This window comes from Phasianus colchicus, chromosome 1 (genome assembly GCF_987193195.1).
Source record: "Phasianus colchicus chromosome 1, bPhaCol1.hap1.1, whole genome shotgun sequence".
NCBI classification, from domain to species: Eukaryota; Metazoa; Chordata; class Aves; order Galliformes; family Phasianidae; genus Phasianus; species Phasianus colchicus.
In genome coordinates this window covers 144755040-144771727 of record NC_143436.1, presented here as the reverse complement: position 1 = coordinate 144771727, position 16688 = coordinate 144755040, and the positions used below count along the sequence as shown (strand labels likewise).

The 16688-nt window shown below is 35.9% G+C and overlaps 1 protein-coding gene across 3 annotated transcripts in view; it reads right to left on the bottom strand.

Moving 5' to 3' along the window:
• The window catches only part of NALCN (sodium leak channel, non-selective), a 208958-nt gene that overhangs the window by 71552 nt on the left and 120718 nt on the right, over positions 1-16688 (bottom strand). For all 3 annotated transcript variants that reach the window (XM_090129227.1, XM_031613736.2, XM_090129232.1), the window contains exons 13-15: positions 14429-14620; positions 8892-9029; positions 5294-5368 (exon numbers count right to left, since the gene is read on the bottom strand). In XM_090129227.1, coding sequence (XP_089985353.1) covers positions 5294-5368; positions 8892-9029; positions 14429-14620 — 405 coding nt within the window. The remainder of the gene's footprint in view (positions 1-5293; positions 5369-8891; positions 9030-14428; positions 14621-16688) is intronic.

Sequence of the window (16688 nt, the reverse complement as noted above, 5' to 3'; positions counted from 1 at the left end):
AAATAAATTAAATGAAGAAAGCAAATTCAACTGTACCCACCACAGAAAAAGTCAAAGAAGACCCTAGCCCATATGGAAGATTAATTTCCAGTAGCAATGTCAGGTGAAACGCTTTTGAAAGATAACTGACACAAGGCCAACTTATTACTCTCCAAGACCTCATATACCTCACTTAAGACTTCAAGGGATCAGGGATATAACAATGGTGACATTCTAACAGTGGTGAATAACCTATCACATAAATAAAATCAATAATGAGATAAAGGGAAGATTCACTTATGACACTAACTTTAAAAAAAGAATTTCAGGAGGCTGCACGGGAAACTAAAAAACAATGAGTCAGACTGCTTATCTAGGCAGAGTGATAGAAATTTAGAAACTATAGAATTACTAAGTATGTAGAAAATACAATATGAAAAGTAAATGGGTCTGTTGTGGTGAAAAGTCATGCTTCACAATCATTTAAGACTTCTCTGAAGTAGTCAGATAACATCAACTCATTCAACATAGTTGAATTGCTAAAAAGAAAACCCAACGAAAGGCTTTCAAAGAAATCCTTCCAGCTTCTTAAATTTTCACCAACAATTTCAGGAGAGAGGGTGGAAGATGGGAACAAGAGAGGAGTAAACTAAGATTTTAGGTGATAGACTTCTTTTGCATAACTGATGTGCTGAACACCACAGAAGAGGGCAGAACTGGAAAAAGATCAAGATCAATCTCACACCTGGAAGCTAGTGCGTGTGGTAGGGTCAGTCTGGAGAGGCATAAACAATCAAGTTTAATATACATACAGCTGCTGAATATGAGCTATGGTACAACATCTTTTCACTTGACTTGAGCTATTATGGCAGACATAGCCAAGAGGACAACACATGGCAAAGGATGGAGACATAATGTGAACAAAGCATAGAGCTGTAATGAAGTAAACAATAATTCTGCTCTTAAACGATATGAATGGCATCTTGGAAGAACAGATTCCACTCCTATGTGTGCTTGTAAAGCTAAGTAAATCACTAAAATAAACCTCTTACAAGTTTTATATTTGGTCTAGATAGTATAGCGTTTATATGTCACTTCACATTTTAGAGTACATTGCGAGTATTAGATAATTAGTCTTTGCTCAATAATCTGAAAATAATATCATTTTTGTTATTTGGATCATGTTAAAGAATGAAAATATAATTAATAACTAAACATCTCAAAAGTGATTATCAGCTATGTACCATTTCTGGCCTATATATATTCTCCCTTCTTCCTTGAAAATCCTTCAGTGCTTCATTATTTGAAAATGCCTTGGGCCTCAAGTTCTACAATCATTAAGGGCATTGAAAAAAATGCAAACATGAGGATGAAAATTCTTTCGAAAGCACTACAGTTTCACCAACTTTAACAAATCAATGTACTTTTACATTAAGAGCTTGAACGATTTGATTAATTCCTTCAAATACTACTCAGCTTTGAATTATAGATGTCAAAAAAATTCCTGTGCAGTGATACAGATCTCTTTCTTTATAGAAATGGTCTTGATTAAAATGTAACAATTACCTCCCAGCCTTCCTTCTCTTTATAGTTCATTTTTAATGGAGAATTCAAAATATCATTGAATTAAACTTGTTCTGCTTTATTTTCTGAGATAAGACAACCAGTATTTCATTATAATAGTGCACAGCTACTATCAGCACTGAGCCTGTGATATCATCACAGGTTTACCCCACGGGAAACATTCTCTGTTCTAGACACTTAATCAGTTTTGCAATCACTTCCAGTGATTCAGCCCCAAGAACCAATCTCTTATTTCCTTTTATTTAAAGCATTTTTAAATCATGCAATACTTTGTATAATATGAATTTGGCTAAAACACCAGGAGAGAATACATTCAGTAGCATTGAGTAATAGTCTTTGAAGAGAAGCTATACTATTTAAATCAATATTTCCAAACCATAAATACAAGTGAACAATTGTCAGCCACCTTAGACATCTTCATATGACATATATATATAATGCATATGCCATTATGCCAAAGACAAACAAACTGTTGTGTCCAATGGCCATGTGGTTCTTCTGTAAATGCTGGCTTGGTCATGGAAACAGATAATCAGTGCTGGCTGGAGAGCTGGGCAGAGAGGAGCTTTATGAGGTTCAACAAGGGAAAATGCTGAGAAGTGATATACACACAGGTTAGAAGCTGACCATCTCTACAGGGAAGCGAGCTATGTAGAAAAGGACCTATATGTTCTGATGGACAAGAGATTGTCCATGAGTCAGCAATGCGCCCTGTGGTCACGAATACCAACGGTATCTTGGGGTGCATTAAGAAGAGCATGGCCAGCATCTGGTTAAGGGAGGTGGTCTTCCCCCTCCACTCTGACCTGGTGAGGTCACATGTGGAATACTGTGCTCAGTTTTGATCTCTTCTGTTCAAGAAAGACAGGGAGAGAGTCCAGCGGAGGGCCAGAAAGATCACCCCCTAAAGTGGAAAGGCTGAGAGGCCTAGGGCTGTTCAGACTGGAGAAGACTGAATGGAATCTTAGCAATGCTTATAAATATTTAAACTGTGGGAGTCATGTGGACATTTTTGCAGTGCCCAGTGGCAGGGCAAGGGGCAATGAGCATGTAGTGCTCTAACATGATGGAAAACACAGCAGTAATAGCAGAATAGCACAGTCCTAGGTTACAGCAAATGAGAACAAATGGAGAATCTGTGGACACAGAAACAAAGGAAGAAAAACTGCTTACTTTTGGAAGACCTCAGCTAGGCAGGGATCTCCAGTGAGATACCCTTACCTCTACTACCAATCCTTACATGAGGTCTGGGATCCTGGCTCTATCCCCTCCTGTCACTCAGATGCATTGCATGCACCTGTGCTCCCCTGGGTTGGCTCTGCCTTCACACCAGGTGCTCAATCACTGTTTAAGGCCATGACAGCATTTCCACTACAGAGCACAAAATGGAACACAGGAAGTTCCATCTGAACAAGAGGAAGAACTTCTTTACCATGAGGGTGACAGAGCACTGGAACATGCTGTCCAGATTGATTGTGGGGCCTCCTTCTCTGGAGATATTAAAAATCTACCTAGGCACTTTCCTGTGTAATCTGTTCTAAGGAACCTGCTTTAGAAGGGGGGTTGGATGGGATGATCTTCAGTGGTCCCTTCCAACCCCTGTCATTCTGTGAATGTAATGCTTAGTCTGCGCAATAGATGCTCTTTTTTTCTCTGGTCCAGTGCTCAGCTCATGAAGTTGTGCTGTGGCCAGTCTCAAAAGTGTGAAGTTTGGGGACTTTTTTAAAAAAAAGTCTTTTAATTGAGTGTGCTCTACTTATATTCCATGGTTATTACAGAGACAGGGTTCCTACCAGGCTAACAAGATTTTAGGCTCTCACAGTGGTGAGAATGGCAAGCAGTGACCTCTCATCATTGTTTTTCATTCCCTAGTTTCACAGGGGTGCATCAAAAACACAGTCATGCTGCTGTTATTTCATACACAAAGCTGAAGATTTTAAAGGTTCACACAAAAGCCACAGGATTTCAAATCTCAAGCTCCTCACTTCAGAAAGTTGATTTGTGCTCCTAATTCATGCAGACTATGAAAAATTTACGAGAAGATTGATATGTGTGATATTACATGTCCCATCATATCTCTGAGTAATTTTCACTTCCTATGATTTTACCTCTTGAGACAGATGAGAAAAAACAAGTAAACTTCATTTGCTTTACTCAATTTGCGTACTCTACACTGGCCACTCCAGAATCAACTATACTATATCCTTTTTCATATATGTGAGCTGATTAACTGATATCTAGCATTTATATTTCTTTGTGCAATAAAATGCGTGCCCTTTTAATTCACTTCATTTGCAATATATATGCTGATATTTAATACTGCAGAAACAACAGCAAGAAATATTTTTAGATCAAATTCTATAAAGAAGGCCTTAAAGCGACTATATAATATTTTTATCTTTTAGTGCCCTGAGTAATAGAATAATGGGAAGGAAGAGTAATTTGAAACAAGCCATGTATTCAATGAGCATACATAAAACAGACTGTCACTAAGTTAGCATTTAACATTCTTAAATGAGAAGTTTGTAGAAAATGAGCAAAACTAATATAAAAATAATAAATCAGTAAATGCATTCTTTCAGTTTTAAAACTAAAAGCAAAATAACATGGATGGAAAACCAAGGGCACATTAGTTTCACTGTAACAGTTCAACAGAAGTTGTCTGGGAGATAATTTTTCAAAAAGTAAAAAAGCATGATTCCACATGAATTGCTGATGCCCTGATGCACAGAAGAAACAGAGCTAGGTGAAATATTACAAAAACAGGTCCAACACATTAAATTCTCAATTTGCTGTTGCATACATGAAATAGGCAAATGCTGATGATTTGGCTCCTCTTTGCACACATAAATTCACTCCAGTGTGTACTTATGTAAACCATACAGACCATTTTCTTTGGTGGTTTGTTCACTAGGTCAGAATGGCTGACATGAACTTTCTAGTCATATTTGTTTTATGTGATTTTCATTCTGAGATTCAAGCCTGAGACAGTGTCTTCTATGCAATCCTAATCCCCAAATCTGGACAATCAAGTAAACACATTGACTTTGCCAAGTGCCTTTAGGAGTCATCTAACACATTCAGTCTGATCCTCTTTCCCACTTTCTGTCTGTTGACTCTTGGTAGTGCTCTCCTCTGCAGTGGTTTTACAGTTTGCTCACATATTAGCATGTAAGCCTTGCTCTAAATAAAAAATTTTACTTTATTTTATTTACAAAAGCCTACGAGAGCTATATTCTGCAAAATTTTACCTTCTAAAGAAATGGGTCCATGGTGTGCTGATGCTTCATATCCTACTCACAGCTAATTTGGTCAAAGGAGGAACACAATATTTTCACATTTTTTTCTTGCTGCAGTACAAATGAAGTACAACAGTCACATGGTAAAGCCTTCACGAACATGAAAATAGGCCAGACAATATTTTATCTTTCAGTATGCAGTTAATAAGCAAAAATATTATCCTCCTGTGATTTTTACATAATTTTAATTACATGTCAATCTAAATTGACTTTCATTGAATGTTTGAACAATTTCTAAATATTTTTTATAATCACTTAATTTTTACCCTGTGTTGTGTGGTACTAAGCTATCTAAGAGAATAGGATTGTTCTTTCCAATATCTCCTGTTTCCTTCATACTCAGTGAAAATGTTTCACATCTTTTACCATAGGAACACCAGTACAGGATTTTACTGAAAATATCTTCAAGCAGAGCAAAAACATGTTCTTACTTGTTTAAGTTTCTTCAGATCTTCATCAAGCTCCAAGTTGTCCAGAATAACAGCAACAAACAAGCTGAGTAGAATCTACAAAACAAATGCAAATTATTTTTTAATTGCCTTGCGTTTCTAGTAGTAGAAGTACTATCAAATATAATGGAAAAATGAGGGTGCTACTATTGTAAGATGTACTGCCTATCACATCTGTTGAACTAATATTTCATGCTGATATATGCCTGCTAGCCATTTTGTAAGTAGATTTTTTTTTTCTGACTTACCATACAATTAGTCTATGAACATTAAAAAATTGAATTTTAGGTTTTATAACCAAGATTTTATATATGTTTAACATAATACTAATCAAAATACATCTTGCAGGAAAACTAAATTAAAATCACCAGAGAAAACTGACAATAATTTGCTTTATGCTCAGTGCTCAGAATGGATATAAGTAAAGTAGCTAACTCCATTTGAGTGCTTTACCACAACATAGCAAACTCATGCACCTTCTTTTACTTTCCATTAAACATTGTGTAGATATGTCTTTGTGAGAAAGAATCACAGAAGAAGAAAATGTGTATATCACATAATAATTTTCTTTCTGTAGATATGCTGACTAGAAGAATGTGAATTTTTTTTTGATATAGCTGTGAAGGAGACAGAACAGGCAGAGAAAGGATGTAGGTGAAGAAGAATGCTACCATTCAGCATCTCCCCTTAGATGACTTAAGTCTTAAAGTAGTAAACACATATATATGTAGCTTTACAACTATTGCCAAGGTTTAAGTCTCTGTGGATAAAGGCAAATATTCACTATCATATTGAGATTCTATAGGCAAGCATCAATTTCCTAGAGATATCAGCAAGAATCTCAGCTCTTTTACAGGAGTTACAGGCCTAAAATATTTCTGTGGTCTTGGACTACTAACTGACAACCAGAGCAGAGCTTTGTATCTGCCCATCACTCTTAAAGTTTACTATCGTTCAACAATACTGGAAAGAAAGGATTCTTCTCATAAACTTACAAAATGCCAGTCTTCAGAAAAAGGAATTATCTTTTAATAGGGAACTGTCTTTAGCAATATTTAGGATTTCCTGTAGTTGTTATAAAAACCATATTAAATATTTCACATACCTAAACAGCACTTCAAACTGTTTTCTATTATCTGATTATTGCAAACTGTAAAAGTTAAGATGGCATTCAAAATGCAAAACAGGACAGAACACTTATAGAATACATAATCCCTGGTACGAAGTAATTTGCTCCCTAATTGATGATTTTGCTATCATTTTGTCAGGATTTTACAGTACGGTGTTTTTCTTTCCTTAGCTACTTTATACAGCCTGTGACACTCCAGTACCTACAGCTCAGAACATACTAGCTAAGGAGGTACTGTTCCATACAGAACAGAAATACAGTGCTCATTAAATACATTACCACTTTCAGCCTTGCTACTTCATGCACAGAATCATATCGAAGCATCAAGACTTTCATTAATTCCCTTTTCAACTGTCTTCAATGAGAATTAACGACCACATACCAGAAAAGAAAAGTTAAATGCAAACTTATTATTTGTTTAACTTTCTCCACAGCCATCTCAATTAATAAGTCTTCACTTCCAAAGGAGGTTTTGTTTTTTGAGCTTCAACTTTTCTTTGCTTTCTAATGCGAAACCTATTCATTTCACTCCAGAACTCTACAGTTTGCTTTGCCAAATACCTGCAATTATCACTTCTCAATTCTAAACCTCCCCCTTCTTCTGGCTGTTGAAAGTCATTTCTCCTTTTGACTTCAGTTGTTTAGATTTTTTTTTCACTTACAGCTGTTTATTCTTAAGTGTCTTCTTTCTGGTTTCAGGAGCAGCCCAACTGTTTCCATTCTCTTTTACCAATTACAAGTTTCTTTCTCTCTTTAAGCTTCTTTTGTCTTCAGACAATTCTGTCCTTGGAAGCTTTTTCTTTCAAGGTCTGAGTAAAAACTTAGAACTGAAGCTAACAACTTCAGAAGGCCAGCTAGTTTTGCAAAGCTCTCTTAGAAGAGCTCCTTCATCCATATAGAATTTGCATAAGTGAATCAGAAGAAATGCATAGACTTAGGGAGTGAAGTAAGGGCTACATAATTAAAATGCAAATGCCCTGGAAAAGAACTGAGGACAGCATACAGACAGGTGATTTAGAAACTAGCAAAATAAGTGGCTTCAATAAACAGACAAAGGAGTCCCAGATGACTCTGAAAGCATGAAGCAAAATACAAAAATCTCTTACAACTAACTTACTTTTCAATTAAGTTGTGATTTTTTAGCACTGAGGCCGCCTGGCACTACTTTATGGATTTGCTCAATGTTCATCAAAGAGGAAAAAAAAATTGATTCAATTTCAGGTTGGTAAAAAACACAATAAAATTCTCAAATTAGTAACCAATTCATGACCAAAATCCACTTATCTTTTGCGTTTTATTCCTTTCCAAAGGAGTTTTAAATATCTCTCTAGAGTGAATTTGCTTTTCCAGACCCAAGGACTTAACAGTAGAAGTTTCATATTACTGATGGCAATGTACCTTTGCTCACCTTGTATTTTAATACAGTTAAGCAGCTTCAGGAGAATCAAATGCCCTTTACTGCCATTTATGAGTGGTCAGGATTTCAGTGATTGTGAAGAAATCTACTACACCCACAATTACAGACTGATCAGCCAGTCAGTTATGAGTGAAGCAGGACAAATCATAAAGTAAAAAAAAAAAAGTAGTTGGAAACTGATGGAGATTGTATAACTATAATTAGCACCTTAAGAAGCAGGTAACAGTATAATAAACTGAATGAAGAAAATGAAAATGTGTGTGTCAAAAACTGCAGTGAATGCAAAATACAAAAGAACAAAATAAAAGTTGTAGTGAATTAAGGATGGATCAAGTGGTTATTCCCCTTACTGTAGTATTTTCTCTGTATTCAAAATACATTACCACACCTTTGTTGATATAGGATTTCCAAAAGGCTGTTTTCTTTACCATTTTCTTTATAGAAAAATATCATCATCTCATTTGAAATCCATACAGTAAAAACATCTTTTTTTAGATATGGTCCAATTTTCCATACACATCCAGGAACTGCTTTAGCAATTCTCATCCTTTTATTGCCTACTATACTATATTATGTATTTTTGATGCATTGATTTTGCATCAGACAACAGAAAAGCACTGTTTTATTATTGAGTTTGCATCCCAAGGCTTAACAATTCTGACTCTAATTATTGCTGCAAAGAGAATGCAGTTGCAATTGAGAAGACCATTTCTATGTGAAATACAAACACTTGCTTCACTCTGTAATCATCAGAACTATGAAGGCACAAGACAGTCAACAATTATACTATTAGCCTACCAGGGTGATTTGGATCTTAGGAAGAACAACTCACACCATAACAAAAGCTCCCCACTTACGCCACATTGCTGAAGGGTAAATTCTGCCACATCAAAGAAACAAACCCAAAGCCCCTTGTGCTGAACATGAGCATCACAATCAGTTTTAAGTAGAAAAAAAAAAAAAAAAATGCAAGAGCTATGTAAGTAAGAAGAAAAAGAAAGAAAAGCACAATGTATTTGCAAATTAAAGCTTACCAGTGTAGCAAAAAGATGATACAGTATAAAATAAATGGCAACTACTGGTGCCCACATATGTCCTACAGCATTCAGCGTCTGATCCATGACATCTACCCATCCTTCCTGTGTGAGAATCTGAAACATTGACATGAACGCCTGCAAGAAAAGAAAGGTATACATATTAATATTTCACAAATTGTATCAATGTAGTTTTATACACACATTACTCAAGTTGGCTTAACAGAGCTGAAAATTAGCTTTTTTGTTGTTATTGTTGTTGTTTTTTAATCTTAAGAAATATTTGTATTTTAAGTTTTGAAGTCAGGTGAAAGGTTATTTCAGAGTAACAGCAGGAATAAATAACCTAACCTTTGATTGTGCTTGTAAACATAGCTCAAGCTCCATTAGTCCATATGAAAAGCTTTTTGGTTTCCTTATGGGATAACATAATAGGAAAAATAACTTGATCATCACAGCTTATTGTTTACAATAAAACACTAACCTGTTATTTTTTGGCTGTGAATAAAATCCAGTGTTACCTCCCTATAAATATGCTTATAATAAATTGTAAAAGGAAATGAGACCAAATATTTATGTTATCTTAACAGCAGAAGCACGCTAGGCATCCCACTGATGAGAATAACCAACACAAAACAAGGTCCCAGTTCTTCCATCTGTTTCAGTTATTCAGATTCTTCCTCTCTGCATTTTGTCAACAGCATTCATTGTGCAAGGGTTTATGTAACATTTTCAAATCCCTTCAGACCAGAAATGAATGTCAAAAACAGAAGGAATAAAGGAAGTGTTTCAACCAATTGTCTTTGGTGATGGGAATGTCTGAATCCAGATGAACCCTAGAATCCAGATGTCTGAAACTTCTGAGACCCCATACTTAAAGCCACATATGAAAATGCCAGAACTAAGCAGTGTAAAACAGAAGACAAGCTTCATCCTGTCCCATCTACTGCCATTTTTAATAACAGAAGTCATGCCTGCCATTCAAAGTCCTGGTGACTGAAAAAAGGGAAATACTACTCCCATTTTCAAGAAAGGGAGAAAGGAAACCTGGGGAACTATAGGCTGGTGAGCCTGAGAAGATCAAGGAATAGATCAGATCTTTATGGAAGACATGCTAAGGCACATAAGGGCTGAGAACATGATCTGCTACAGCCAATATGGCTTCATCAGAGGCAGATCATGCCTCACCAGTCTCAGGGGAGACCTCATTGCAGCCTTCTAGTACTTAAAGGGAGCTTATGAGCACGAGAGAAAAAAACATTTTACATGGTTAGATAATGATAGGACAAGGGGGAATGCTTTTAAACTATAAGAGGGGAGATTTAGATTAGATATCACGTGGAAATTTTTCACTGACAGGGTGGTGAAGCATTGGCAAAGGTTGCCCAGAGAAGCTGTAGGAGCCCCAGCTCTGGAGGCTGCCAAGGCCAGTTTGGATGAGGTCCTGGGCAACCAGATCTAGTGACTGAGTTAGTGGCTGGCAATGTTGCCTGTGCTGGTGAGTTGAAACTAGGTGATCTTTGAATCTCTTTCAACACAAGCCATTCTATGATTCTAAGATGATGACCTCATCAGTACACAGTACCAGTTCTCAGCCTCCTCTTATCAGGTGAAGATAAAGCTAACTGCAGAGCATCTCTGGAATTATATAGCACCTCTGGAGGCAGTCCAGAGGTCCATTAGGCCTTACCTAATGGGCGGGACTCTCTTTGCTGAAGTAAAACTTAGATGATTAATTACAGTAAGTAATACAACACACTTCTGGCTTTAAAATGGCCAATTGAATCAGTGCAGTACTCTTCATACTGAATCACATAAAAACATATTTATTAAAAATATGTATTTTAAGTAAATCTTCAGATATAAACTACAACTAGGGTTGTGGACCCCTTATTAGTACAAACAATAAATTAATTTAGAAAGGACACACTTTTAACAGCATAGAAATCTAATCTGCTATCTAAATCAGCTGTCCACAAAGCATACAGGTATTTCAAATGGCCTTCCAATAGCATTTAAATATTTTATTATCACATTAAGCTCAGTATATGACAGAATATTAGTTTTAAGAGAACACAGCAGTGCACAGTGAGTTTGTTTTGCATCCTTCAATCTCCTTTGGAGCAAGTTATTTTTAGCTGAAAGGTGCACTTCCCACTGTTTATATTAAAATGAATTTGAAATGCAGCTATCTAGCTGACAAAATCAACATCTGTGAAGATGAGGCTTAGAGATTTATGCAAATGGTGACTTTCTGAATTAATTTACGTTATAGAAAAGACTGTCAATTTCTTTGAGTATTTATGCCCTATTACTTAATTAGCTGTTTTGATGATGGAAGTCAAACTACCTTTTTATTTTTAGTAGAAGATTGGCAAATGTATGGTGGAATGTATAAACAGAAGTGCCAGTTCTGATAGCCCACCCATCTATTACAGGGTGTTGCTACTCCAAGAACTACTTTCGGTTTTAACATACTTGCCTTTTAAAGTGCTGCTTGCCCATATAAAATTTTGGCCAAATCCCTGAGGAATTTGGTAAACAGTTCCAAAATTCTCTTACTCATGCAAGCTTCCCTGCAAACAGTGGGATTACTTCTGCAAATGAAGTTAGCAAGATTCAGGCCAATGCTGTGAAGTGCTTGCATTGCTTTCTACATGTCTTGAACTTTCCTTTTTCTCCTGACACAGTAATGAGTGCTCCATGATACACTGTGAGAAGCTCTATGAGAAGCTCTGTAAAAATGTCAGCAGCAGATTGAAATTGCATCAGACAATTAAGACATGGTGCACTCTTTAAAGGGATGGTGATTATGTTGAATGAAAAGGTCACAAGTGGAGCTTCCCCTGTTTTCAAGACTAGAAGGCAAGTCTTGGTTTTGCTGATGACCACAGGATTGCTGAGATCAGCTGGGCCTATGTTTCATTTCTTTTCATTTTTTATTGTTGCATTTAAGAGAATAGTGGTGTTCCTGGCCTTGTAATATGTCTGAGACACTGAGTAGTGTCAGTGGAAACTGGGACATGGAAGTCAGACCCTAAAAACATAGTTTTCCATACAGTGAATGTTTAAATTTCCAAGCAGCCATCTTATACTGCTACCTTTGCACAGAATCCCCCCATCTAATTTTTCTCTGTTTGGGCCCTACACTGAACTACCCAATTCTGAACTCATGGCTCAGTGCATGCAGCCAAAGAAGACATGCAAAAATAGAGATGGCAGAATGGTTAAAATGGCAGATAGCAAACATTTATATTTTTATATTTGGTATTAGAGAGAAAGCCAGTCCAATTGGAAAGTTGCAATGGGCAAAAGAACAGTGAAATTTGTAACCATAGCAACACTGAGTTTGTGCCTATTGACAGTTGTCAGGAAACCATGTAAAAACATGCAATTTATAGGCATTAGTGAAAGGAGGAGGTCTCCTTGTTCCCAAACCCATACTGTGCCTTCTTATAAAGCACTACTGGCATCAAAATGAGTTTATGTTTTTTCTGTTTCACTTTAGAAGGCACTTTAATATAAAAAGTAAAAATTTACCTCTAGAGTCACCACTTTGTTAGTGTATTTGACCTCTGTGGATTCAGAACTGAAAGAAGCTCATAGCAACAGTGCTACCATTTGGGGTTTGCTCACATTTGTGTGCAAGCTCTTAAAAATTCATAATGGCAATTGATGCTATGCAGACTTCATACCTTCTGTGTTACACACTGATACAAATATTTCATAGTCACATTATGAAAAGAATGCATTCCACTCAAATCAAGAATTGTATATTTCATTTCTATCTTATTGCAAAAGCATTCTGTGATCTTTATTGAAAGCAGACATTAGAGGGACACTGTCAAACAAAATATTTTAGTATAACATTTTCACTGACTGTGAAACTATTACAAGCTGTTTCATTAGAAAATTAAGAAAATGAACTGCAAAATATATTTCTGAACCACTTATGACTAGCTGAATAAGTATACAAATAAAGAATAACTAAAAACCAAACACTTTAATGCACTCTATCATACAGAAGCTATAAGAAATATTTCAATTCACTGGAATTGAATATTGGAACAGTCCCTTATTATAGGTAATGGGCCTTGCATTTTCCCCATAAAAAACAAACACAAAATAGAAAACAACTTTGAATAGCTTCTATTTTATGAAAAAAACCTAAAATTTACTGGAGAAAATATTTTCTCAGTTTTGTAAACTTTTTCAAAAGTTTAACATGATAAAATTTCTTATTAAAGCCTTTTTGGCTTTAGACTGAATTTTCAAAATAATTTAAAACTTTCCTAACATCTTGAGATATCTTAGCAAAGTCTTACTGCAAGTCAATCTTTTTCAGTTATTTATACCAATTATTTCAGTTAAAAATATCCAGGTACTCATGAATGTCTCTTGTTTTAATTATACTACAATAATTCCTTCAAGTCTATCATTTTACATAAATAAAAAAAAAAATCTGAAACTAAACTCCACTGTTGATTTAAAGGTTTTGAAGTTCATTTTTTTTTAAATCAGAAGTTATACATAGGACTTGGGCGTAGTATATGGTAGCAGTATCACTCAATTTAGAGGCAAATGCACTGATTTTTTAAGTAAAGTTTGAGTTGTATTATCCTCATTTTGCTTTCTTCAGCATTTCAGAAATGAATTATACTGAATTCTTTATGACTATTTTTGTAAGTACATTTTTTAATAGAGAAAGCATGGCATTATTTTTATTCCTTGTGAATAGGTATTTTTGTCTTACATTTGGTGTCTAGCGTCCCATACATCAAATCCAGGCCAAATTGTTGTCTAGTTATTTTGTTTGCTAGATGAATGACCCTTGAGACTGTCTTGTTCATTGTTACTTAATTGTCCCTACCAATGCACTTTCTCTAAAATAGATACATTCGATAATGAAACTGGAGCAACAAATAAATTATAGCCGAAACCAATCCATGTACACTCATTTTAATTCATTATTAAATAAACGTCTATATTTCATTCAGAACAGTGTGCTTCAATATATTCATTAGCTCCAATTTCCACTGATTTTCAGTGTTCTGTTCTGAATTAACTTCATGCCCATAAGGCAGACACTTATTCTGTCAATGCGGACAGGTTTTATAGCCCTGTGTAAAGGAAACATTCCTGTACTAATCAAGATCAACCACTTCACAGTATGAAGACATAAATCATGTGTATTCACTTTTATATAAATTCTGTGGGTAATTTCCATTGTTCTGCAGATGGGTCTTTTTTTGTAGCATGCTAGATCATAAGACATAATGCACAGTAATCCATATGTATGTGTGCACACATACAATTTTTCCATATTCCTGTAACAGAAAGAAATGCAAACTTCACAAGTGAAGTACTAGTGGAAGACTACTACATCCAGAAAATACATATTTTTAAAACTCCGCATAAGCTGATTCTGCCCCGTGGTTCTTAGAAGAATAAGAATGTTGGTCTATAAGAATGAATATACATATTAATGATAAGAAAATCTTAGTACACAATAAGGTATGATTGCTGGTTGTACTTGCCCGTGGAAAGGTTGTAAATCTATCCAGTTCTTCCACAAAGCAAAACATCTGTAAACTGATTGCTGACATTACAATTAGAAGGCTGGCAGTAAATACAACCAAACTCCCAAGCTTTTTTCCTGGTCCAAAGATCTTATACACAAAATCCTCCAAAGCAGGAGAGATCTTTATAAGCCGAACTACTCTAAGAACCTGCAAAGGAAGAGAAAATACAACTGCATTAATTATTTGATTATTATGTTAATTAAAAACTTGTCAGACTTCAGGATAAAAAAGGAACGTGTAGCCTTGTAACACAGTAAATATTTGGTTATCACTGGTGCAGCAGACCACAAGTTGTTTGTTGGGTTAAGAAAGTAAGCCATGGAACCCGTCAGACTTTCTACTTGTCTTGACCTGCCTAGAGGTTTGTTTTAGCTACTAACAGTTATTATTTAATGACCAGGTAACTATTAACATATTTAAATTTTGTTTAGCCTTGGAAAATTGTATGTTGTAATGCTCATTGCTCCATACATCTTCTGATCTAACATACATTAATAAAAAGAAGCAGTTTTGCACAGATAAAGATATCTACAGCCCTTTCAAAAAATGCAGCACCAAGGCATGGTATGACAGCATATTTCTTGAGAGTACAGGCATGGGAGAATACTGAAGACCCCAAGGTTATCAATTCACCTGTGACTCATGGTTATCACAGAAATGCAAGGGAGTAAAGCTGTTTTTGGGGTAAACAAAGGAAGAGAAATACACAAAACATACAATACAGTCTGAATGTAATGAGAAATTACAGACCAGTGAAGGTTCATAGTCACATCAAACATATAGGAACAGCCCCCAGTAGAGGACAAAACTCAGCATTCTTGATTTAACAGCTGAGAATTGATTGCAGCGTAAGTAAACTGCTCCAAATTTTGCTTATCGTCACTCTTAAAAATTCACAAATTTTAAATGGACAAGATCCTGAACAGTCTTTGAAGAAAACTCTGCCTTGAGCAGCAGGCTGAATGAGACCACTTTAAAAGGCCACTTCCAACCTACTCTTCTGTGGCTGTGTGTTATTCGTTACAGAAGGTATATTTGCATTTCAAATGGCCAAATCTTCTTCTACAGTTCATCTTTCTATTTCAGCGACCCAAGGCAAAATTGCTTGACATTGTGTCAAGTATAACCTAGCAAGTTTGGTAATAAACACATTCCTACACAACAAGGGAAATTTTGGGTGGCATTTCTCTGTATCAGAGAAAAGGGCATTGTGAACCACTGAAGAATTTGACGTATTTTATGCATCCCAGTGGCAGCAGAACTGTGATCATGTGTAGAACTCCTGACCCACTCACTGCTGAATCTACTTTTGAAAAGCTGGTGAAGGCTCTGATTCTCCTATTCCAGCCACTGATGGTGACAAAAACAGTAATATTAACATTAGTATCAAAAAGAGGCAGTGGCATCCTCAGTAGGCACAGGAGACAATTGACAAGAGGATATGGGTCAAATCTAATTCTGCAGTTCTTACAAAGAAGACGACTCTCCAGCCCAAGGTATAGCCTATATTTCTACAAAAATCATATTGAAACTGAAAGGTAGAAATTACAGTGAAATTATAGGCTGATGCTACGTGCACCTGGGTACCTAGCAATCAGGTACCCAGAATATGCTATACTGTCCGGCAGGTCACAATAGGCTCAGCTGTCAAAGGGGAGACAGAAGGTCAACACCAGAGGGCAACTTATTCCAAACAAACCAGACCCCTAGTGAGATGGGAAGTGACTACACTTTCTTCAGTACTTAAAAAGGGCCTTGAGGCTGAGAGGTTACGTGAGACAGACTAGCTTTCACATTTGAATACAGTGAGGTAAAGTCCTTTCTGTCACATTTCACATTGCAAGTAACCTGAGTACATAAAACTGGTTGTCAAAAGAGTGACAGCCAGAAAGATCAGTGAGATTTCTAAGTATTACAAACATTTAAATGTGGTGCCTTCTTACTTAGAAATCTACTTGATGTGTAAATGTACATGAAATACAATAATGACCCCAGCGATTGAAGATTGCATGCTGGCTTGTATTCTGAATTGTGTTTTGGTTGAACTTTACTAATTGCCTTTCTTTTTTCTTACCTTCCTTTGGGGAACTTTAATTGACCTTTAAGGAACACGCTAATCTTATTGGTCTTTTTTTTTTTTTTTTTTTTTTTTTTTCATTTATTTTCATTAGGCGACAAATTAAATCTAGCAAAAGTACACTGTAGTGAATGTTTA